General features: G+C 41.3%; 1 protein-coding gene across 6 annotated transcripts in view; it reads right to left on the bottom strand.

The window, feature by feature from the left end:
• POU2F1 (POU class 2 homeobox 1) overlaps nt 1-17,706 on the bottom strand; it is a 180,635-nt gene extending 162,929 nt beyond the window's left edge. For 2 of the 6 annotated variants that reach the window (XM_067031909.1, XM_067031932.1), the window contains exon 1: nt 17,634-17,697. In XM_067031909.1, coding sequence (XP_066888010.1) covers nt 17,634-17,694 — 61 coding nt within the window. In that variant the 5' untranslated portion in view covers nt 17,695-17,697. Of the gene's footprint in view, nt 1-17,633 lie in introns of all 6 variants that reach the window. The other 4 variants (XM_059044654.2, XM_059044575.2, XM_067031937.1 and 1 more) reach the window with 4 other exon arrangements.
• Nucleotides 17,707-25,500: the final 7,794 nt, after the last annotated feature.

Here is a 25,500-nt window from a genome sequence, read left to right as displayed (position 1 = left end):
ATCAGAAAACAAAATCACACGAGAAGTCAAGGGAGACGAAGGATTTCGAGAGTATGATACACAGATTTAAAAAATAAAAACCAGTCAACTCTTAATTAACATGGGGAAACTGGAAAGGGAAATTGAGAAGGGAAATAGAAGATCAGAGAACATCCCAAATAATTTTTTTATTTATAGAAATTAGATCAATGTAGTTAAAAAATGACTTTGTGTAAACTTGAACTTATTGTATGGTTAAAGTTACATACAATATTTAGAAATATTTATTATTCCATAGGTATCACTCAAAACAGTAAAAATAAAACAGTCAAAATTAATAAAGAAAACATAAAAATTACTTGATAATGGCCAGAAGGGTACACCTGGAAAAACAAACAGACTGTTATTATAACCCATTTCTTATCTGAGCTCTTCCTCCCCACCCCCAAATATTAGGAAAAACCCTACGCATGGCAACAATCTGAGTCTACTGACCTCTCAGCTTTCCAATTACCTGGCATAATCTAGGCAGGTGTTTAAACTCCACGACATGCCAAGATCATGTTTTTGCTAGATAGCCTCTTTCCTTCAAGGTCACTGTCATCTTTCCTAGCAACCAAGGGACTCTACAATGATGTCACTGCTGTATGTCAACTGGGGTTTACACATAACATTGTTGAGCCATCTCCACTCAGAAGTTAAATTACCTTCCTCCTCATTGTCAGCTTCCTGAAATACCCCGTTCCTCACACCCCAGAAAACTCCAAGCTTGCTGGGAGGTTAGACCCCAGTTCAATCCAGCACTGAAATGATTTTAAGTCCTGTCAGTTCCAAGTTCGTAGGTAGTGAATAAATTCCTAGACTTCCCAATCTGCATTATCTTTCCATTCCTTCTTCACCCCTGTCCTTCCAAATATCTGATTAAAAATTAAAATGTCTTAAGGGCAGGCAGAGTAAAAAATTAGGCTCAGGGCTTCCCTGGTGGCGCAGTGGTTGAGAGTCTGCCTGCCGATGCAGGGGACGCGGGTTCGTGCCCCAATCCGGGAGGATCCCACATGCCGCGGAGCGGCTGGGCCTGTGAGCCATGGCCGCTGAGCCTGCGCATCTGGAGCGTGTGCTCCTCAACGGAGATGTCACAACAGTGACAGGCCCGTGTACCGCAAAAAAAAAAAAAAAAAAAAAAAAAAAAAATTAGGCTCACTCTAATTCCCTTCTGTTAAAAGAAACATTTTTGTGCAAAGGCAAGGCATGGCTCTGCTCTCCAGGATCACAGCGCCACAGATGACCTGCAACTATCCCCTCTCTATGAATGAACAGCTAATAGACAGCTGCCAGTAAAGCATCTGACTATCAAGCAGGTACATACATCTAGCACCAGGCAGGGGTCAATGAGAGATCACATAGAATATATGTAGATGTTTTTGCTGATCATTTCTCATTCTTTCAAAAATGCACTATTTCTTATAAACTATGGTTAGTCTGCAAACCAGCTGGTTCCAGATAAGTAAGATTTGGTTGTTGCTGAAGCACTGATAAGTGGATGGGAAATCAGCAACAGATCCAGGGGAAGGAGGGTAAATGCTAATTGTCACATGGAAGAGAACTTTGGCACGCTGGATGCTCCATGAAGGCAAGCAGTATGATTGTTACAATCACAAACTTGACAAACAGCACAATGCCTTGCAAATTGTAGGCATTCAATAAATATCTACTATGAATAAACATGTTAAATGAAATAGATTATTCTGTAAAGTACTACAAAGAGGCTAAATAACTAGCCCAGTGGCCCACAGCCAGTAGGCATCAAAGCCGGGATTCAAACCCAAGTCTGTCTGGTTCCAGAGCTGATGCTCTTTTCACTTCATATGTGCTTCCTCTATCAGGAGACTGATTTGCCAAGGATCTCTGGTAGAGTACTTAAAGCCATAGGATAAACATGCTTCTCTTCCTGGAAAGTAAATTTTACTGAAAAGCTGAATAATTTAAAATATTTGATATATAAAACAATCACCAATACATAACGAAAGAGAATGAAGAATTCATAGTTAATAATTTTAAATTATACGGGCCACCACAGTTTTCCCAGGCTCTCTCAGGATACAAGTTCATTCTCCTCTGCTATTAAAGTTATATTGCTAGAAAATAATCTGAGAATCAAAAAAATCATTCAATAAATATCTGTTGAGTATCAAATACATAGCAAGCATGTGTTAAATGTCAGGGATGAAATGTAGTCCGTGAGGCACAGAGCTTAAGCTATTATAAAAAAGAGAAACAAGTTAACCCATAACTAAAAATAGTAACTTAGATGCCAGAATAGGACCTACAGAAACAGAGGAGAGGTATCTAACTCAGACTGTGCATGTTTGGAGGACATGCGGGAGGCTGAGGGAATGTTTAAGTGTTCTCAGGGTAGACCCCAGCTCTATTCTCATCCCTAAACTGCTATTCAAAAGAGGTATGGGATTAATTGGGGGGGGTTACTCATGGAAAGAGAATATTTAAGAAGTTATACATTTTCATGAAAGGGTCAGAACTAGTGTAATACAACAAGAGACAGAAATCACTGTTTTATCATTAATCATTAGAGAAATGCAAATCAAAACTACAATGAGGTATCACCTCACACGAGTCAGAATGGCCATCATCAAAAAATCTACAAACAATAGATGCTGGAGAGGGTGTGGAGAAAAGGGAACCCTCCTGCACTGTTGGTGGGAATGTATATTGATACAGCCACTATGGAGAACTGTATGGAGGTTCCTTAAAAAACTAAAATTCGAACTACCATACGACCCAGAAATCCCACTACTGGGCATATACCCTGAGAAAACCATAATTCAAAAAGAGTCATGTACCACAATGTTCACTGCAGCTCTAATTACAATAGCCAGGACATGGAAGCAACTTAAGTGTCCAGTGACAGATGAATAGATAAAGAATATGTGGCACACATATACAATGGAATATTAGCCATAAAAAGAAATGAAACTGAGTTACTTGTAGTGAGGTGGATGGACTTAAGAGACTGTCATACAGAGTGAAGTAAGTCAGAAAGAGAAAAACAAATACCATATGCTAATACATATATATGGAATCTTAAAAAAAAAACAAAGGTTATGGAGAACCTAGGGGCAGGACAGGAATAAAGATGCAGATGTAGAGAATGGACTTGAGGACACCGGGAGGGGGAAGGGTAAGCTGGGACGAAGTGAGAGAGTGGAATGGACATATATACACTACCAAATGTAAAACAGATAGCTAGTGGGAAGCAGCCGCATAGCACAGGGAAATCAGCTGGGTGCTTTGTGACCACCTAGAGGGGTGGGATGGGAGGGTGGGAGGGAGGGAGATGCAAGAGGGAGGAGATATGTGGATATATGTATACGTATAGCTGATTCACTTTGTTATAAAGCAGAAACTAACATACCACTGTAAAGCAATTATACTCCAATAAAGATGTTTAAAAAAAAGCGATAATGCATAATAAAATTCCCTATAATATAAAAAATAAGTAAATCAGTTTTACATTACATTTTTTTTTTTTTTTTTTTTGCGGTATGCGGGCCTCTCACTGTTGTGGCCTCTCCAGTTGCGGAGCACAGGCTCTGGACGCGCAGGCCTAGCGGCCATGGCTCACGGGCTTAGTTGCTCCGCGGCATGTGGTATCTTCCCGGACCAGGGCACGAACCCGTGTCTCCTGCATCGGCAGGCGGATTCTCAACCACTGCGCCACCAGGGAAGCCCAAGTTTTACATTACATTTGAAAAATATACAGAAAAAGAAAAATGTAATAAGATGTTCGACTTATAGCAAAAATATGAAAATTAAAACAATGTTTCATCTATCAACATATCAAAAATTTAAAAGAGACACTGCAGGAAAATTGATACTATTAAATATTGTACATAAAATATGTAGTATATATAAAAATATAGAATGGTACCTCTCTCAAGGGCAATCTGACAACATGAACAAAATTTTTAAGTGTGTAATTTTTTTATGTTACAATTCTATTCCTAAGGATTTATCTTTAAAAAAAAAAAAAACCACTGTATCTACAACTATGGAAAAAATCTAACATACACCAAAAAAGAACAAGTAAATAGGTTGATCCATCAATACAATAAAAAAATGTGTAACCATTAAAAAGGATAAGGTAAGATATGGAAGGATATTTGTGAAAAATTATTAGGTAAAAAGGCAGGTTAGGTTAGTTTTTGAACAACTGAAACCTGCAGACATGTCAATATTTTCCAGTTTTATAAGACAAGGTGAAAACTGCCCCTCCACTGACTTCACGGGGCCTCTTTGACTAACCTAAGACGACTCAACCTTGATCAGCTATAGCCACTGTGAGTAATAATTCAACGATCACGTTATCGTTTGTTATTTATGCCACTAGAAGTCACTGAACTAAATAAAGTTCAAAGATCTTTAAAAAAAAAAAAAAAAAAGGTTAGCCTTGAAATTACCCAGAGGTCATCATACCTAGCAAATAAAAAGGATTGTTTATTTACCTGGGTAAATCTTAAAGAATAGGGAACCATGTTTAAAAAAAAAAAAGTAGGATGTACACTGACTCCTTTTTTAAAAAAAAAAATCTTTATTTATTTATGGCTGTGTTGGGTCTTCACTGCTGCATGCGGGCTTTCTCTCATTGCAGTGAGCGGGGGGCTACTCTTCATTGCGGTGCACAGGCTTCTTCTCATTACAGTGGCTTCTCTTATTGCAGAGCATGGGCTCTAGGCGTACGGGCTTCAGTAGTTGCGGTGCATGGGCTCAGTAGTTGTGGTTCGTGGGCTCTAGAGCACAGAGTTCTGGTGCACTGGGTTAGTTGCCCCACGGCAGGTGGGATCTTCCTGGGCCAGGGCTCGAACCCCTGTCCCCTGCATTGGCAGGGGGATTCTAAACCACTGCACCACCAGGGAAGTCCCTCCTTTTAAAATTATGTACACATACATGAGAGGGGGAGGCACACCTGGGGTATGAGCATGGATGTGGATGCACTGTGCATCTAATTAGGATACATGGGTCTGCACACCAACAGGAGCATTCCAGGAAAGGGGTTCAATCACTGAACCAGCACCATACTGGGTCTTATAGCAGGACGGAACTATTAAGATGTGATTCCAGCATCATGGAACTGGCAATGGCTCTGACACTAGTCTAATCCTCTGAAATCACACCATGATTTCTTCCAGGAATAATCATAAAATTGTTAATTTGTCTTCTCAGGCTTTTGTGATGTTTACAATGTCTCTCATAACATCAGAGGATTTTCACCAATTCCTTCCTAACTAACAGTGATTGGCATATGAGTTAATATATATTACAGTCTGCCAAAACAGCCTTCTTGGCTGACTGCATGAAGAAGCACTCAGAGGGGAGTACCTCTGCACAGTAGTGTAAAGAAAAATGTTTCAGACACAAACACTGTAACAATAAACAGGGTGATACGGGGAAGGATTAAACAGGGTATACATGATAGGGAATACCAATATCATTAAATGACTAACTTATCAGAAACAATAATCAACTGTCATGTTTCTTCAACTGAAAGCTGGCTTAATTACAGCTTGGTGGGGGGGACGGGGGTAGTAAACAAATCCCCAGTACTTGCCAGCATATCAATTTTAAGTCTCAACTCATTTGAGAAACATTAAAATATTTTACACACGTCCTAATTTCCTATCTAGCCAACAACAAAAAAAATAAATGATGCCCCAAATGAAAATTATCTGGATGTTAACATCGACAAGTAGCTTCAGTTTAAAATATAATTCCAAAATGTTCAGGATTTATGGATTACCAGAATCAGCAATCTATATACAAACAGCTTCAAAATATTTTTATAATCAACAACTGGATATGCATGAAAGCTAGGTTAACATTAGATCTGCTAATCAATTGTCCATGTCCCCAAACTGCAAGATAGAGATGAGTGCACCACTAATTCTAGACCACACAATCTGGAACTGGGAACTCCATAAGAGCACTAAGGATAAACTCAGAAATAGCTGCTGAATAGCTCATCAGTCAACTTGACTGGAAGCAGAAGTTAATGGTTAAGAGCACAGTAATGCTCTTAATTGCACACAGCTATACCAAATAGGTCAGAGACCTAGGTGTACCACTTAGCCTCTTTACACTGTAGTTTTCTCACCTGAAAGATGAAGAGGATGACACCTGTACACACTCCATGGGGTCATTGGAAAGATTAATATGAAAATGCATGTAAAGCTTAGTAACTGGCACAAAGACTTGGTAAACATTATTTATTACTGTTATCACTAGAAATTAATACATTTGTTAGAAGTTATGGAATCTCTTCCACAAATTTTACCTGTGTATTTGGCCACTAAAAAAGGACAAAGATCATCAAAATAGCCTCATAATTTGGAAATCACCTTCAGCTCTTCAGCTAAATCTTACTCTTCCTGGACCAGCCAGGCCGAACTTCAGTTCCTTGAAAGTGCTACATTTTCACAGTTTCAAGAATTATGTATATGTTGCTCCCTTTGCAACATTTTCAACCCCACTTCCTACTCCCAGACTTGAACTGTTAACTTTCAGTCACCTTTCATATCTCAGTGTAAACACTGCTTCCTCAGAAGCCCTTCCTAAATCCTTTTGTCCAGATTAGATGTCCCTATCTTACACTTATGTCCCTATCTTATTCAGAGTACTCTGAATCTCCCATATTTTACTCAATTAACTGTAAGCAGTGTTATTTAATGTATGACTTGCCCAACATGCTGTAAGCGTTGAGAGGACAGAGACAGTATCTGTCTTATTCACTACTCTTTCTCCAGTGCCGGGTGCATGGCAAGGAATAGAAGAAAGCTCTGTATTTATTGAATTAAATGAATGCAGAAGGACCAGTCAGGTTGGTTAATTATAATCCAGTTCATGCTCACATATTACAGTTCCTGATTAGCTTACTGTCCTTGTTCATTCACATTCTAGTAAGATGTTTCAAGTTTAAAATATAAATACTACCATTTCAGACTCCCCATATGTTTTAGCTCTGCTGCTGAGTTAGGATCAAGCCTATCATGTTCTGTATTCTTAATATGTCTATTAAAATGGTATTCAGATGGAAGCCAAACTACGCAAAGTATCTGTTGTGTTTACTGGTTTTCACCCAAAAACATGTTTTGAAGAACGCCACAGCTTTAAAAGAAAAACAAAGTATGAAAATAAAACATAATTTGTCAATTTAGAATCCTATGGGCCAGAAAAGTTAAGTGATTTGTTCAACATCATAAAGCTAGATAATGCTACAAACAGAATAAGGATCCAAGTTTCCTAGTTCTCTGTTTGTCTTTCCACTATGAAGTCTTTACGGTGCATTGAGAACCCAGTTGAAGATACTGTAAGAAATAATCTTGAAATGCAACAGGCAATCATTCAATGCTACTGAATCATGTTTTACAAACTTTTTAAAACTATGGATGGCCAGACCTCTACTTTTATTAGAAACTCAGGTGGTAAGGTCTGGGCCTCTGCATGCTGAAAAAGTTCCATGGGCAAGCCTTATCCCAGCAAAGACTGAGAACCCCTAATTTAATCAATCAAGCATCATTTGCTAAATGTCTACTCTGTCCCTAGCAGTGTGTTCCTGCTTTCAAGGCTCTTAGGAGGAGACAAGATTTACTTACATAACTCAATTGGAGAAAAAAATAAGACTGTGTATAATGAAGTGCTGAATTAGCTAAATGAACACAAATTAAGTGCTAAATTCAGACAAAGTAGGACAGAAGCACAGGCTTGAGAGATCAGCTATTTGTGGAGATAGACTAAAGGACAGATAGGTCCCGTATGGTAAATAAGGATAACTGTTTTCAAACAGTGCACCCAGCAGGAGTCCTAAGGATCCTGTGGAAGGGTCTTAAGGGCCACTGTGGAGAGTAGAGGGAGGATGCTTTCACTGCCCCTGTGCCCATCTCAATCAGAACAGCTCCACTCTTACCTTTTAACATTAAGCTTCTGCCTAAAATTCATTTTGAAAAGAACTACAATGGCCTTTTGTTTGAAAACTCTTGTATTTACAAATGTAAAAGAAGAAGAAGAAGAAGAAAATCAGTGGTGAAGTAATTTGTCCCAGTCCCCTGGGGGAACCCAGGTCTCCCAACTCTCCCAGTGCCATTTTCACTATACCACACCACATACCACGACATTCCAAGGGAGGGGAGAGTGTGAGCGTGCGAGCAAAGGTTCTCACAGAGCATCCCAAACACCAGACTGACCAAAACGGTGGGCTTACTTTCAGGTCATGTGATAGAACTGTGACAGGGGAGAGGAGAGGAGAGCCCACGCTTCAGAATAAATATAGCCACCCTCCCAGAACAGCTCTTCAACACAAAGCTTTACGGAGATTTTTTAAAAACTTAAAACCTGATAAAAGAAACTGTTTGTGGTGGGCCTATAAGGGGACTTCCTGGTGGAACTGTTGAGTCATGCTATTTAAGGAAGTAGTAAAAGATAAGAATGCACAGGCAGGGATGGGGGTGAGATAACAGAATGCCCTGAAATCAAGGACAAGTTTATGTTTGCCACAATGCTATACCTCCATTGTGTAGTTTTCAAGAGCATTGGAGTGTACCTCCCTCTCCCCAGGTGCTGGTTGCACATGGAAATGTACAACCTGCAGTATGGTGTCCCACAGAATCAATCTAAAAGCTAAAGCTTCTCCCTCTCTACAGCAGCACAAGTAATAAAATTGCTGATTTTACTCTTGTGCTTGTGTAAGAAAAACTATTACAGTACTTTAAAAATGCTTCTGCTATCAATTTGTTATTCCCCACAGCATCCCTGTAACAATGGTATTATCACCATCTTATTGTTGAAACAACTATAGAAGCCAGTGTCAAAGCCAAAATGAGACGCCAAGAATTTACAATGTTCAGACTCAATGCTCAGTCCACACACAAAGTGGCATGAGCATAAATCTCAATCCTATTATTTGTATGTTTATCACACATTTAATTCAGTAAAACTTCCTTGATTTTCACAATAAACCTGCAGCCTCATAAGAGCCACTTATCATGTCTCAAATGACGGGTCTAAAATTGAATTCACTGCCCATTCCCCCAAATGGCTCCCTCCTCCAACTCCCTACTTCTGTTCATGGCACTGCTTTTGATAATCTAAGCTCAAAACCCTGCTATCCTCTGACTCTAATTGGCTGCTAAAAACTTTAAGGACTTTGATTATGGCTCCCCGGTCCAGAACAAAAAACTTCAATGATTCCTCATTGCCAAGCAAATGAAATCCAAACTCCTGCACCACCAACCCACAGCATTCAGAGCTCTCCAGAACAGAGTCCCAACCTGCCTTCCACCACTCTCCAATATGCAGCCTCAGTAATTGCTAACCTGGAAGTCTTACTATTCCCCAAACACATTCTGCGCTCATTAAGCACACGACCTTGGGAAAGTCACTTAATCTGGGCTTCATTTCACTCAAAAATAAAACGGGCATAATAATATTTCCTGAAAGGAGCAAATGAGTAATGAAAATGAGAGTGCTGCTATAAATTTCAAGGTACTATAAAAATACAGACAGTATCATTATGTCATGGTTACAGTAATTTTATTGTATTTATACCTGCCTTGCTCCAGAAAGGATATAACGTAGCCCACATAAAACACAAAATAACAGGAGTTTAAAGATGGAAGCAATAAAACAAATGCAAAGCAAAACGTTAAGGACCTAAAATGGAACTGGGAATGAGGCTAAGAAAAATTATGGATACCATAATTGCCTATGTAAACTTTCAGATTAATAATTTGGTCTAAACACTGTAGTTTGATTTGAAAAGGAAATAAAGTCAATTAGTTCAGTGTCCAGAAGACTAAAAACAAAAACATTGGTCAGAAATAAGAGAGTTCTTACTGTAAAGACTAGGCAAGAATTTCTCCCAAAGGTCCTTATTCTGTGTGATGTAACTGGACAACATTCTCAACATCCTTACTATGGATTACCTATTTTCATTACATCATTGTTAAAGTGAAAGCCTCTTCATATCCGGTAATTGTCTTATTATGTGTGTATCTCTATCGCTTACAGCAATTAGTCAACCAACCATATACCTTAATTTTTATATACTGGTTTCCATGGAGCCAATCTCTCCCTTCCTATTTCAAATCAACTTGCACACCACCATGTTAATCCTAGAACACTGACCACTTTTGTCATAGGATTCCTTACTTCAAAAACCTCCAATGGCCTCCCTGCACATAGAATACCTCATTTTTTGCGTATACAGCACAATCTTGAACACAACCTCCCCGGCAATGTCTTCCCATTCCTCTAAATTCTTTTCACCCTTTTAAAATTCAGCTTAAAAATCTCATCTTCTACCTAAAGTCTGCTCTGACTAGCAGCAATGAGGTAGAGGGAGAGATGGGGGCATGGGGAGGAGATTAGAAAGTCTGAAGTCTTAAGTTCTCATCCATTACTCAATAGTGAAGAGACTGTGGGCAAGTCAGTAAACCGCCTGAGAATAATGCCTCCTCATCTGTAAAGGTTTTAGGATAGACTGTATCTAAATTACCTTCCAGCTACAACAGTTCTAGGATGCTTTGGTTCCTACACACTTGGACACACTTTGTTTTCTACTCTGATCATTATTATCTATTATATATTTTAATATGTAATTACAATTATCCCTCGGTAACCACAGGTGATTGGTTCCAGAATCTTCAAGGACACCAAAACCCAGGGATTCTCAAGTTCCTTATATAAGAGGGTGTTATATTTGCATATAACTTATGCCCGACCTCTTACATACTTTAAATCATCTCTAGATTAGTTACAATACTGAATACAATGTAAATGCTAAGTAAATAGTTGTCAGGTACAACAAATTCAAGCTTTGCTTTTTGGAGCTTTCTGGAATATTTCTTTCCAATATTTTCGATCTGCAGTTGGTTGAATTCATGGATACCAAACTCACCAATATGGAGGGCCAACTGTATACACACTCCTTTAAAATTTTTCCCTGCTAAGTAAATGCCACAGCAAAGCCTTATATTCCCTTGTTAGCCCCAAAGACAACTGGCATAGGGACTAGGTACAAAGCAGCAGATATTTTTTTTGCAAGCTAAGAAATGCTTAAATAATTATTTTTAAAAGACTGATTAAAATATACTTGCCTACTGCAGTATGAATCAGCAAAAAAAAGCATTTTTTTCACTAAGCAGAATATTAAAATAAGTGTACTAAAACAAGAAAATAGCTAAGTCACTTTTCTCTAAAAAATATATTCACTCTGCAGATTAGAAAGCTAGTCAGAAAAAACAACAACAAAAAAAACAAAAAAGTAAGCTAGTCAGTACAACTCCATTTCTTGAGGAGATGTCACGTGTTAAAAACAATTGAGTTGTTTTTTTGTTTTTTGTTTTTTTGCCATGTGGGATCTTAGTTCCCTAACCAGGGATCAAACCCTCGCTCCCTGCCTTGGAAGTGTGGACGACCAGGAAAGTCCCCAAAACAATTGAGCTGTTAAACATACACAACAAAATGTTCACTTCCTAGCCATTCCTGTTTATACCTTCTATTGCAATGAGAAAGCTCACCAGTCCAAAGAAAAAAAGGCCTACCCATAATTTTTATTATTTTACCAACTTAATGATTTAACTTTATACACTAGAGCTATGACTCCAACATAAAAAACCAATAAAGTTACACAGAGAATTATGAAATAGATCATGTGACAAATTAAATTGTACTTGCAAGGACTTTCAATATCACAGGCTGAGTAAATCTACTACCAACATTCACACTGAGCTAAGTTTTGTGCTTCACACTGTCATTTTAAAAATTAATGTTATGTGTCCCCTTCTGGAGGAATATCTAGTTTCCTGTATAGTACTTTAAAAAAGAATCTGATCAATCTAGAGGCTTGCTGATTTTTCTTTTGCTCATTGCTAGGCCTGTCTGCAAAATCTAGGCAACACTGAAAACAAGTATTTGCTTAACTGGGAAAAAAAATAAAAACATAAAACAAAGGCATTTTATCAGTCACTGAGTACAAATATCTTATCAATGCTCAATAAATTAATATCCTGCGGTAAAAATACAGAACTCTATAAACAACATGCATTATATGTAAAGAGCTTCTTCACATCAGAGGTTCTGAAACTCAAGACAATTCTCATATTCCAAATTCTAAATATACTGTACATGGATCAGTAAGTCAAGCACTGGCTCCACTCATGCTATTTTTATTTCCATTGCTATTACCGCCGAAAGAGTTTATAAGGGCTCACTGCCAGTTTAGAACATAGTCAGAAATATTTCAGTACAAAATAAAACCAATTTATTCCTAAGAAGAAATTTAAATCTACTAAGTTATTCAACTATCTTTATTTACAAAATGTCAACAATGTGCAAAAATGTTCAGCAAAAGAAGATGGATAAGTAATCTGTGAACTGTAATTATTACCTCCTTTCAACCTTGATTCCACTCAAAATGATATTTTTAAGCAACACAAACAGGATAAGAATTAAGCAAAATTCTGGCCCAGAATTCCCTATAAAGAGGAAAAGGACGAAAGGATTCATTTAGGAGGGATACAGAAACTCAAATAAGGCAGATGTATAACAATCAAATCCACACTCTAATACCTAATATTAGATTTCCTTGAGAAATAAGTAATAAACATGTTTGCTCAGGCATTTAACATTAAAGGAGGCAACAGAAACAAGAACATGGGTGGCCAAAAAGAGACATGTTTTGTCTGTGACTTGTTCTGCAAACAGTAATTATTTGAATAGTTCTAAATACAATCACTTCCATTAGGAAAACACATTCCTGCTTAAAATTAGGCTTCATAGTAAGTCTTTATTAATCACAAAAACTGTAACTGAACCAACACCTGTATAAAAGCAAATTAATGACAGTCATACACCAGTATTTTAAAAGAAAATTAATTTTAATAGTGCTTGAAAGAAGACTAAAGCTGTGGGCTTTCAGCATTAAAAATAAAACAAAAATAACTGATAACATTAAGGCAATCACTACTACATTATATTATAGTCCTCCTAGTACAAAGGAACAGACTTTCACGAAAGTGAGACCAATTTTAAAAACACAACTTAAACACACAAACCCACACTCCTAAACTCAAGATCAAGCAATTCAGATTCAAGAAATTTTAAATGTTTCATTTTTAATGGAAAATACTTATGAAAGGCAACATTCAAATTTCCAGTTCTGTCATTTTAGAACCACCTGCTTAAGATATTCAAGGCTCCTTTAAACATCTTTGGTGGCTTTATAAGAGCAATTTAACACTGAGTCCTAAACTTATTCCAAAGTCCACTGACCAGATGAATAACAGATTAACAATTACTTCAACCTAGGCAGCAATGAAACACATTTTATTCCTTCTTCTTTATACTACCTATCGAAGCAGAGAATAGTGAATTTAAAATACGGCAGAATACAACACCATTTAAACCTGAATAATAGTCGCTATTTTTTTTTTCCTTGACTACTGGGATTTTTGACAATGAAAAAATGAAAGGAATTAGAAATTAGTTTGGGGCCAAGGTTGAATATTACTTGAACACGAATGGCTTGGAAGAAGAATGGTCCTTTCAGAAATTAAAAATATTTGATCAGCTGTCACATAAATTTTCAAGACCTAATATTATAAGTACCATTATAATTACTAGATGGGGCAAGTTAAGAAAGAAGTAACACTGAGTTTTCTGAAAACTTGTGGGAAGCCACCTGACAGATACAAAAGGAGACAGGCAGGTTATAAACTTATGAAGGCTCAAAAGTAACCTAAAATACTCTAACAAGCTTGGGTCAGAAGTTAGAGTTAGGAATAAGTCACAGCAATTCTACCACACTCCCAGGACATTTTAATCATCACTTTAAGATAAACTAGTTAAAAATATGATGGAAAATGTCTCAGGAAAATCTAATAGATCAAAAATCATATGTGGAATCACTATCTCACAGTGGAACAATTTTAAAAATCACTAATCAATCAAAATAAAATGCACAACTTGTCCAGACTAAATTAAGACAATCCAAAAAGAATTCTGAATTATTTCTTTACAAACTTTTTGCAAAGCACATGCTTTACTGTTAAGTATTCTACCTTATTTTAAACACTATAATTTCAACATAACAGAATATATAGCCCTCATCCTCGTCAAGTTCACTTTACTCATTGAAATAGCTACTGAGGCCAATATGATTTCTCCTTTATCCCAGCCTATGCTCTTATTAAATCAAGAAACACAGCTTCTTACTGGAGTTTGTGGGATTACAGAGAATCTATCTAAAGCATGCTCATGGATTACTTCTATGATTATACTTATTTAAAACCATGGTCTCCAAATGAGAATTTGAGGAAATGAATTTTTACAATAGCATGGAAAGCCAACCAAAATATAAGGCCAGTTAACAAGTCATCCTTTCCTGTATCACAAAAACTGTAAGAAAGAAATTTTGTTTGTAAAAGGCAACGTACATTTTATCATCTTGGATAAAATATCTACAGCCTTGGTAGCGGTTAAATTGCAGCTATAAAGGAAATTGTCCCGAGATAAATGGTTTCCCTATGAGAAGGTTTCACTGCTACACTTCACCTCGGGACAATAAATCAAATTAGCTGCACCTTGTCCTCTGTTCAATGACATCATCAGTTTGACCACATCTTGGGATTTGAATCGGGTGCAAAAACATATGCTATTGAAGGCATGAAATCATATTACTGTTTTTTTGTCTATCCAACTTCATGCTTCAGGTCTCTGAAGCAGTTATTCACCTGAACATTCTCATGAAAGCTACAGATTTTTTTTTATCCTGCTGCATTCAGGGCCAGCATACTGGAGGTAAAATAATAGTCAGAAGTGGTTATTGAAATTGGCTTGCTTTTAGCCCATCAAATCTAGAATTTTGTTGCCAATTAAACTGAAGACTAATGTCTCACAAAATATGTATCTCGCAACTGCCCATCAAGTGCCTTAACATAATTTCAAAGATTAAACACATTGGTGTTAAACAATACTTCTCTGATACTTTACTAGCCGGAGTTAAAAAACCACCAATGAGAAGCAACACCATGTTTTTAAAAAACACATTAGAACTATACAAAATAAAAAAGAAAGAAAACTTTACCGAGGGAAAGCCCCCAAATCAAAATTACTATTTCTTTAAATAGCAAAAGTTTATCTGCCTTTCACAGACCAAATGTCCTAAGTCTACATAAAACATAAAATCAATCCTGGCAACTTAAAGAAAGAGGGGTCGGTGTGCTGGGAGCGGAGTAAGTTCCAAGATCAGGGTAGACACAGTGCCTGTGTTTATTCTATTTTCACTCATTTAACCATGACACAAACACTCAAAAAACAAACATAACCCCATTTCTGTTTTCAGGAGTGCTACAGATAAAATAAGCAAGTCTATGACAGTGATAGCACAAAATTAATATCAGCCCATTTTAAATTAGAATGAAGAGGCTGAAAAGGGAAGGCAGCACTGAGGAATTGTGAAAGTGCTGTTAATTGGAATTTCTAAAATACCTACCTATTCTACAACTCCTAGAAAAAAACTACTGGTTTCTACAAATCCTGCAGACCTTTACAAAGTCTGAAAGTGTTTAACTTGGGGGTAGGAGCCAAGGGGCAGGGGTGAACTAGCCCCAAAACAAAGTGATTTATTTGTATTAAACCAAAATAGGTTTCATTCGCCTCTGAAAACGAGAAGTCATGGATTTTTTTTTTCTTAGGCCCAATATTACGGCAAACTGTAAGAAAGTCTTTTTAAGAGAAAACAAAACACGACAGAGCTGATGCTTAGATCGGAGTTGTCTGAACGCTGCTAAGGCCCCAAGAGGGTTTGTTTTGCCCGCGGAGTAGGGGTATGTGTGTGGAAGTTGGTGGGGGGAGAGTCATTTTGGTTATTAGTAAATAAATCAAGCGGCAGAGAACATGAGGCCTAGGCCACTGCTAGAGGAGCCAAGGCCTAGCTCTCCCCCTTCTCTTCCCAGCACAGCCTGGGTTTGATCTCAGAGCCCTGTGGATTGCCAAGGAAAAAAAAAAAAGAATCATATCGAACCACAAAAGCACATGGGGCGAATGTAAAATATAAACACGGCGTTGGGCTGTGAGTGGCTGTTATTAAAGGTCTGAATTACTAAACATGAGAGGCGGGGAAAGCCAGGCGGCCATTTCAATAATATAAACCTCCCCGAATTAGACATTATTCAAATGAGAGAGGTTCAACTAACCAGAGAATCGAGAGGACCCAGCACCCAGCAAGAAAACAGGAGTACAGAACCAGGGAGGGGGATCCCCGCCCCTACCCAACTCCCAACCGGAGAGGGGAAACCAAGAATATTATCAACTTGTCAGCCCAGCCGGCTCTGGGGCAGGGGCAGGAGGGCAGCGCTTTACATCCGAGTTCCTGGGAGGCCTGCGGGCGCTTCAGGGGCCTGGGAGCGAGAGGCCCTCGAGGGCACCGGGCCCCGTCGGTCCGGGTCAAGCGCAGAGGCTGGGGGGGGGAGGGGGCGGGAACGGGCAGGGGGAGACAGAGATCAGACCGCGCCAGGCACCTTCAGCCCAACTCCCTCGGGAATCCACGGCCGCCCGGGGACAGGGGGCTTTCCCGGGACCCACTGAGACCCCTGACTGCTGGCCCGGAGCACATGGGGCGGCCCGGCAGGACCTGCCCCTCGGAGGGCAACTTTCCCCCAAGGCCGCTTTCAACCCAGTCCGCCCCCAAGGGGGAGAAGCGGACCCCTGCTCGGGCTCCCCACCCCCTCCGCCCCGAGGCCACCTCGCAGCGCCCGCGACCGCTCACCCCTACCCACATACAGCGCAGGCCTGGCTCGGGTCAGGCCGCTACACTGGAGATAAGTGGGGCGCGGCCGAGGTGCCCGAGTCCGTGACCCCCGGGCTCAGCCCCGCTCGGACCCCGGTGCGGCGGCGGGGCTCGGGCGCCAGCTGAGCGCTCTCCACAGGCGCACCCCCAGCCGCCCTCCGGGCCGCCCCCCGCGGTGGGCAGCGCCCACCCGCTCCCGGGGGGAGGACGCGTGCGGCTGTCCGGCCGCCGGGGTCCGCTCCGGCCCCGCCGCCTCCCCGGCATTGTGCTCGCCGCCACCTCCATTCCCCCTCCACGCCCCCCCCAACCCGCGCCCGCCCGGCCCGGGTCGCCCGCCCGCGCCCCGCCGCGCCCCGCCGCCCCAGCAGCTATGAATATGTAAAATGTCTTTATTGTCCTCTCCCTCTGCCCCGGCCCCGCGGCCCCGCCGCGGCCCCGCTCGGGTTCGGGCTCGGCGGCGAGGAGGAGGAGGCGGCAGCGGCGGCGGCGGCGGCGGCCGGCTGACGAGGAGGGCCGGTGCCGGCGGGCGGGCGAGCCGGCGGCGGGGTGGGCTGGGGCAGGAGGAGCGCGGTGGATCGCAGCCCCCTTTGCCCCTGTCTTCCCCCTCCGCCTGGCCTCTCCGAACCTCTTTCCCCCTCCGTTCGGCGCCTGGAGGGGGCTCCGTGCTCCCCGGCCCCCCATCTCCCCGCCGTTAATTATAATAATCCTGAGTACTAATAAATTATGCTAAGTCGCGGGGGGGGCAGCGGGAGCCGGGGTTGAGTATGAATATGAATATGTAAAATGCTGTAATGATTACCTGCTGCTGCTGCCGCCGCGGCTGAACTCTCATCTTGACTCGCTGCTCCTCCGTCCGCCATTTTGAATATTTTAACCAAAATCGCCCGGTCGATAAACCCTCCCTCGCTCCGGCTCCCCTCCCCCCTCCCGCCCTCCGTGCCTCCTCCCTCCTCTCCGCCCCCTCCCGCTCCCTCCTCTCCCCGGGCGCGCGCCAGGGGGCGCGCGAGGCCGTACCCTTGGAAGAGCCCCACCCCTTCGGGCGCTCTGCGCACGCGCCCCCTGGCCGCTGTGGCTCTTCAGTAGCTAAAGCGCCCTCAACCTGCCAGTCACCCCTTCGCTTCTTTTTTCCTTCTGGGCTCTGCACATGCGCGACTTCCTCCGCGCGCCTGAAAGGCAGTCCGCGCATGCGCTATTTCCCCTTGGCTGCCTCCCGTTGCGTAATCTGTGAAGGGTAGTACAGGGAGCGCTTGTGCCTTGTTACTGTCATCCCTACTCCTCCCGCCTCACTCCCCTCCCAGTTTTACTCCGGTTTCCCCCAGTGGCATTCTAAAAGAAGCGCAGGGGACACAGCGGCCAAGAGGGTGGAGAAGCGTGGAGTATCGGTGGGCGAACCAGCCCGCGTCCTCTACGCTGCGCACTTTTTAAGGCTTTCCGCGCTATTGAAACACACAACAAAGGAGGGACCGTTCTCCTCTAGGTAATTTCCGGCCCTGTGGGCAGGTAGGGGCGGAAACGCCTTCCGCGGGGAGCCGGGCTGGAGGCACCTGCTGGGCCACGCGCTGGCATCCCGCTTTCAATTTGAATCCGAACTGGTCCCCGCCCCCAGCCCTGCGAATGCTGGAGACCCAGCCCCGCTAACGCAAGGGGGAGTGTCCTGTGGTGGTTTTAATTAGCCCCAAATCTGTTCTGCTCTATTTGTGTCTAACACCCGGCTGGCTTCCTCGCTAGCTGGGAGTTTTATTAAGTCGCTAATTCCCGCCCCTACCCTTGTTTCACGCGCCTCGATCGCCGCTCACCGGATCGAAAGAAATAGCCGACCCCCCGGTCTATGGATAGGCGTTCTCCCTTTCCTTTCGCTTAGGAACAACTTTTAAAACCTAGCAGTAAACTGGAAACCGACGACCTAGTAAATAAAAATGTCTAAATCAGCGGTAGCTTCATCATGAATTTTACTTTGCTGCTTCTCAGAGTAAATATGATAAGTAGGCGTTTTCCGTTGTAAATATCTTTCTTTGTAACTAGTCATAATGTTCTAAGATTTCTTTACTTTAATGGTAGATTTTCCTGGACAAGACCCAGGTCTAATTATTTTACGAATTTTTAAGCCCTATGATTTTCCCAGTTTTTTTAAAGAGAAGTGTACTGTATTTCATGGTTACCAAAATAAAACCCAACAAACTAGATAGTCTTATCTTGAGAAAAATGACTGTAAAGTTTAAATTGGGTAGGATTACAGATTCTACACTGAGAAAAAAAACTGATCTCTAGGAGATAGCCAGCAGTTATTTTAATGGCTAAAGTTTTAATCATGGGTCTTAGCCTGCTAATTGAATTTCTTACACTGTGCAAGTACAGTTAAAGCTATTGTCAGTGGCAACCAATGAATTTCGGGTGGTATTGATTTATTCATGGCAATTAAGCCCTAGGGTGTATGCATGACTGTTTAAGCCAAATAATTGGGCTACCCTATAATCTAATTATTTCAAACTACACCAACCAACACACGGTTAAGGAAATAAAAAATTTAATCATGTTACAATTAATCTGTAAATATGGCTTGAGTTATATTCACCAGCATTACTATAGGGAATGTCTCAGAATCATCAACCTATCTGAAACAAGAGTTAAGTACATGGCCCTGGTCTGAGGGCAACAAATTTGAAATCATCTTGACTAAAAAAAAAGAAGTCAAATACCCTTATTTAAATTCTTATCTTCTGTTTAATCTTTGTTTTGTTCTTTGTTTCAAAAAGTAAATTAATATGACTTTCAGAAAGTAATTGAAGCCAGTGCATGTGCTATTCATTCTTTATTTTTTTATTTCCATAAAAGGAAATTTTAATGGAATGAATTGTTATGTAAAGAATAATAGCTCTGTGAGGAAAAAAAAAGCTTGTATCAATGATTCATTTTCCTCTTGATGATAATATTTATGTTTCAAAATGTGTGCCCAGGGCCTAGCATAATACCTGAGCATAGTAGGTACTCATAAATATTTGTTGAATAAAAAATAATGAATAATACAGTTTTATATGTTAGGATTATTTTACAAATTGATCAAGTCATTTATTGAACAAATATTTATGAACATCAGCATTCTGCCATAAACTTTACTAGGTGCTAAGGATGTGAAAACATGTAAGATACTGCTTTAACCTCAGCGAACTCAGTGTATCAACTATTTTTAATCCTCACAACTCTGGGAGGTAGGAGTTCTGTTTATCCCAATTTTCCAGGATGGGGAAATTAAGACATATAGATGTTATATAATTTGCTTGTATCAGGGTTCTCCAGAGAAACAAAACCAATAGGAGATATATATAACTTTATATATATGAAAGAGATCTCTAATAAAGAATTGGCTCATACAATTACAGAGGCTAAGAAGTCCCCAAATCTGCAGTCTGAAGGCCTGAGAACCAGTGGTGTAAGTTCCAGTCTAAGTCCAAAGGCCTGATTCAACTTTATGTTCTTTCTACTATGATCCTAATCCCCTAATATCCATTTCCACACATGTTCCCTAGATTTGTTTCTGCATAAATTAGAAGACTCAAGGAGTTCTTTTTTTAAATTTATTTTTGTCTGTGTTGGGTCTTCGTTTCTGTGGGAGGGCTTTCTCTAGTTGCGGCAAGCAGGGGCCACTCTTCATCACGGTGCACGGGCCTCTCACCGTCGCGGCCTCTCTTGTTGTGGAGCACAGGCTTCAGACACGCAGGCTCAGTAGTTGTGGCTCATGGGCCTAGATGCTCCACGGCATGTGGGATCCTCCCAGACCAGGGCTCGAACCCGTGTCCCCTGCATTGGCAGGCAGATTCTCAACCACTGCGCCACCAGGGAAGCCCCTGAAGGAGTTCTTTTGAAGTGCTGTGCACTTCCTCATAAATCAAATAATACCCAGTTCATGATGGGCAGCTCAGGTCTCCTGGTAATTTGGTGGCCCATGGTTAAGCATTCAGTCTCTACTGAAGTTCAGTAGCAGGCCAAGAACTACTTCCCAAAATGAGAGTAGTTATCTATAGAAGATGGCAGGGCTTTGCTCTAAAATTCTAATGGCCTCAGGTGCAGTTCAGTTGTTGGGGCCTAGCAGCATCCCTACCTACCACTACTTCAAGCGCCTTTGGATCTGCTGGATCCTATGGCCCAAGTGACAGAGCAGCTTGCACAGCTGTCTGGACCTGTTGCAGAGCTTTCTCTTACTCTGGGTCTCATTCAAAACAACCAGCTTTTTGAGTCACTTTGTAAGTAGGTTGGAGTAACACACCCCAAGGAGGGCTTTGTTGCACCCAAAATCCAAAGAAGCTCACTAGGCGTTGTGCCTCCTTTTTAGTTGTAGGATATCTTGACATGCCCCACACCAGTGGACCCCTAGAAATTTCGCTGAGGTAGAAGCCCCCTGAATTGGTGTCAAGACTTGTTTCCCACCCTCTGACACGCAAATGTCTTACCAGTAAGTCTGAAGTAGTTGCTACTTCTTGTTCGCTAGGTCCAATCAGCATGATGTCATCAGTGTAATGGACTAGTGTAATAGCTTGTGGAAGGGAAAGGAGAGCAAGATCCAGGGAACTAAATTATAATGCACAGCTGGAGAGTTGACATACTTCTGAGGTGGGACAGTGAAAGTTTATTTGCTGAAAGCAAACTGCTTCTTGTGGGTCTTATTAACAGGGATGGAGAAAAAGGCATTTGCCAGATTAATAGCTATATCTCAGTTTCCAGGGGATGTGTTAATTTGCTCAAGCACTGAAACCACATCTGGTACAGCAGCTATAAGTGGAGTCATCACCCAGTTAAGTTTACAGTAATCCACTGTCGTTCTCCAAGATCCATCTGTCTTCTGTATAAGCCAAATGGGAGAGTTAAATGGGGATGTGGTGGTAATAACCACCCCCTACATCTTCCAAATCCTTGATGGTGGCACTAATCTCTGCAGTCTCTCCAGTAATGCAGTGTTCCTTTTGGTTTACTATTTTCCTAGATAGAGGTGGGTCTAGTGGCCTCTACTTGGCCTCTCCCATGTAATAGCCCTCCACATAGCACTCCACAGGTCAAGGAACCAGTGTGCAGATTATGCAGCTGCTTCCATTTTCCAGGATGGGGGAAAGTGAGGCATAGAGGTGGTAAGTAACTTGCCCAATGTCATGCCACTATTAAACAGTAGAGCTGAGAATCAAACACAGGTCAGGGGGACTTCCCTGGTGGTGCAGTGGTTAAGAATCCGCCTGCCAATGCAGGGGACATGGGTTTGAGTCCTGGTCCGGGAAGATCCCACATGCCACGGAGCAACTAAGCCCACGAGCCACGACTACTGAAGCCTGTGTACCTAGAGCCCGTGCTCTGCAACAAGAGAAGCCACCGCAATGAGAAGCCCGCGCACCGCAACGAAGAGTAGCCCCCCGTTCGCTGCAACTAGAGAAAGCCCGTGCGCAGCAACAAAGACCCAACACAGCCAAAATTTAATTAATTAATTAATTAATATAAATAAAATAAAATTCCATGATTAAGAAAAGAAAAACACAGGTCAGGGGCTGTACTCTCATAACACTATGCCGCTTGCTTTGGATCAGGCAAAATCCTGGAGGTGCATATAGTTCATGTGGGAAGAGAACATATTAACACATAATGTCCTTGTATGTAATCTCATTATAATAAAAATATAGACGTGGATGCAAACTTATGTTCACACAACATATACACAAATAGCAACTCTATTATAATTGCCAAAGACTAGAAACAATTCAAAGGTCCTTCAACAAGTGAATGGATAAACAAACTGTGGTACGTTCATAAAGTGTAATACTATTCAGCTGTAAAAAAAAATCAAATTATTGACAGGTGCAACAACTTCAATGAATCTCAAAGGCATTACACTGAGGGAAAGAAGAAAAATCTCAAAAGGAATCATATTGCATGATTCCATTCATATGACATCCTTGAAATAACAAAACTGTAGTGATAGATCAGTATTTGTCAGGAGGTAATGGTGGGAAAAGGTATAACTATAAGGGTATATGGGAGGCTTTTTTGGGGTAGCGGAGTTGTTCTGTACCCTAACTGTGCTGGTGGTAACACAAATGTATACATATGGTTTCATATATATATATATTTTATATATATATATATAAAATCACACATACACAAGGTATAGAAGTAAACAAGGTTATGATGAGTCTGCCTAGCCTGCCTAGAAGTTACTGTTACTGGATGTTCCTTAGGTAACTGTGGTAATGTGTGGATGTGAATATATCAATCTGTCCTGCTGAAGAGCAACACATAAGACTTTGCAGCTAGGTGTGGCCGTGCGACTAAATTTTGGCTTTCGAGTTTTAAGGAATTGCTGGGTGGGCTTTCTGGGAGAGCTCCTAAAAGAAGCAGTTCCTTTGTTCTTCCTTTTTCCCTTCATGCTGCCTGGAATGCAGATGTGAAGACTGAAATTCCTGCAGCTTTCTTGGGCCATGGAGTACCATTGTTCTCAAGAGAGCAGACCCTGTTAGGAGAAACAAGCAAATCAGATCTTCTCCACAGCTGAAGGGAAGCCTGGGACTGGGACTGGGCCTGGTACAGACTTCCTTGTACTGAAGTTAACTCTTGGTGCTGCTACATAGTTTTGTTAAAGACTGAGGAATCCAGACTCTGGGAAATGTATTTTAATAATTGTAATTACCTTGGGTGAATAAATGAAAAATTATCATATTTTTATAAACATCTCCAACATTTTAGCTTTTCATAAAGATTATCATTCTAATATAGCAAATTAATTTCTTTAGTGACCTAGGGGTATATTTCATAGCTAATTAATCTTATAGCAGGGCTTTCAAGCCATGTTTCATGAAGCCCTTAGGGCTGGCCTTAAGGTAGGCTGAAGACCAACCCCTCTACCTCCTCTTTAGCTGGGGTGTCTCTGCTTTATCTATATCGGAATTCAAGATAAGATTTCATTTGGGGTTTCCCTGGTGGTGCAGTGGTTGAGAGTCCGCCTGCCGATGCAGGAGACACGGATGCGTGCCCCAGTCTGGGAGGATCCCACATGCCGCGGAGCGGCTGGGCCCGTGAGCCATGGCCGCTGAGCCTGCGCGTCCGGAGCCTGTGCTCCACAATGGGAGAGGCCACAGCAGTGAGAGGCCCGCGTACCACAAAGAAAAAAAAAGAAAAGAAAGATTTCATTTGAAAACATGGTATCACTGCTTAAAAAAATTATATATATATGTGCGTATATATATATATATATATATATATATATATATATACACACACACATATATATATGAAATTTACTGTCCTGGAAGATTCAGCCAAGATGTTTCATTGCTTAAAGGTACATATGCTATGAATACTTCATTGAAGTGGAGCAAGCTTGGCAGCAGTGACTCTAAAAAGCTTTCAAGATAAAATGATCATGACCATTGTATAGGAAACAGGACCTTGATCTCCTTTTTCTCCATTTCTTACAACGTACCCAAATTTTTTTCCAAGGAAAATTTTGACCTTGCCTCAGATATTTCCATGGTCTTCCTCCATGAGCATGTGGAGACAACCTCTATTAAATTAGTGAAAATATCCCAATCACATCTTAACTTTCATAAAAGGATGTCAAACCTACTTACTGTAGCTGTCTGCTGTAATTTTTGTTTCTACTGTTAATGTACAATGTAGCGTATGTGTACTTCTCAGAGAATGTACACTGAAATCTTTACAATTCAATGCTTATCAAAAAGCTCAGTATCGGGCTTCCCTGGTGGCGCAGTGGTTGAGAGTCCACCTGCCCATGCAGGGAACACGGGTTCGTGCCCCGGTCCGGGAGGATCTCACGTGCCGCAGAGCGGCTGGGCCCGTGAGCCATGGCCGCTGAGCCTGCGCGTCCGGAGCCTGTGCTCAGCAATGGGAGAGAGGCCACAACAGTGAGAGGCCCGCGTACCGCAAAAAAAAAAAAAAAAAAAAAAAAAAAAAAAAAAAAAAAAAAAAAAAAAAGCTCAGTATCATTGATGGAGAACTATCTGCTGGACATATAGCCCATTGTTCCCTCTGGCTCCGGGTTAGCAAATTCATGACACTGCTCTTACAGACGTCCCTTCCAAGCCTCTGGCCAATTTCTTTAATCCATAACCCTTTGCTATGCTGAACCTTGACTGTTGCTCAAACATGATTCTTTCCAACCAGTGCTTCAGGCAGTCATTGCCATCTCATCAGTATTGGTGTGCAGGATGAAACCCACTTCTAATTCCAGCTCTAGATACTATTAAAAGCCAAACTGTCAGAGAGCCGTGCACTTGAAATACATCATTTTGTCCCCTTGTAAGATTCTTTCCTCGAATTATGCTTTGGACTTATGTCATCAGGCTACATTAAACTTATAAAGAGGAAAAAAACTGAGAAATGTATCATGTTTACTGTAGGAATGTTTTTGGAGGGTCTGTCTCCTTTCTGAGGATACTTTCTTAGTATCTGAAGGGCAGAGGTGAAGTAACTTGTCCAAGTTCATACAGCAAGGAACAGAGCTAGGAGTTGAACCAAAGACTGCCTGATCCCATGCCCTCTCCTGGACCCCAGATCTGCTCTGTGCCTTGGCTGCCATCTGCCTCCCCAACCTGCCTCCTACTGTAACTAGACATTCAGCCCTTTGCTTTGTTTCCATGTGTTGTCTATTTTTTCCCCTGCATTCATTGATTCCA

Source organism: Kogia breviceps, chromosome 1, assembly GCF_026419965.1.
Source record: "Kogia breviceps isolate mKogBre1 chromosome 1, mKogBre1 haplotype 1, whole genome shotgun sequence".
Lineage (NCBI taxonomy): Eukaryota > Metazoa > Chordata > Mammalia > Artiodactyla > Physeteridae > Kogia > Kogia breviceps.
The sequence above is the reverse complement of the archived record's forward strand: the minus strand, read 5'-3'. Positions and strand labels throughout refer to the sequence as shown.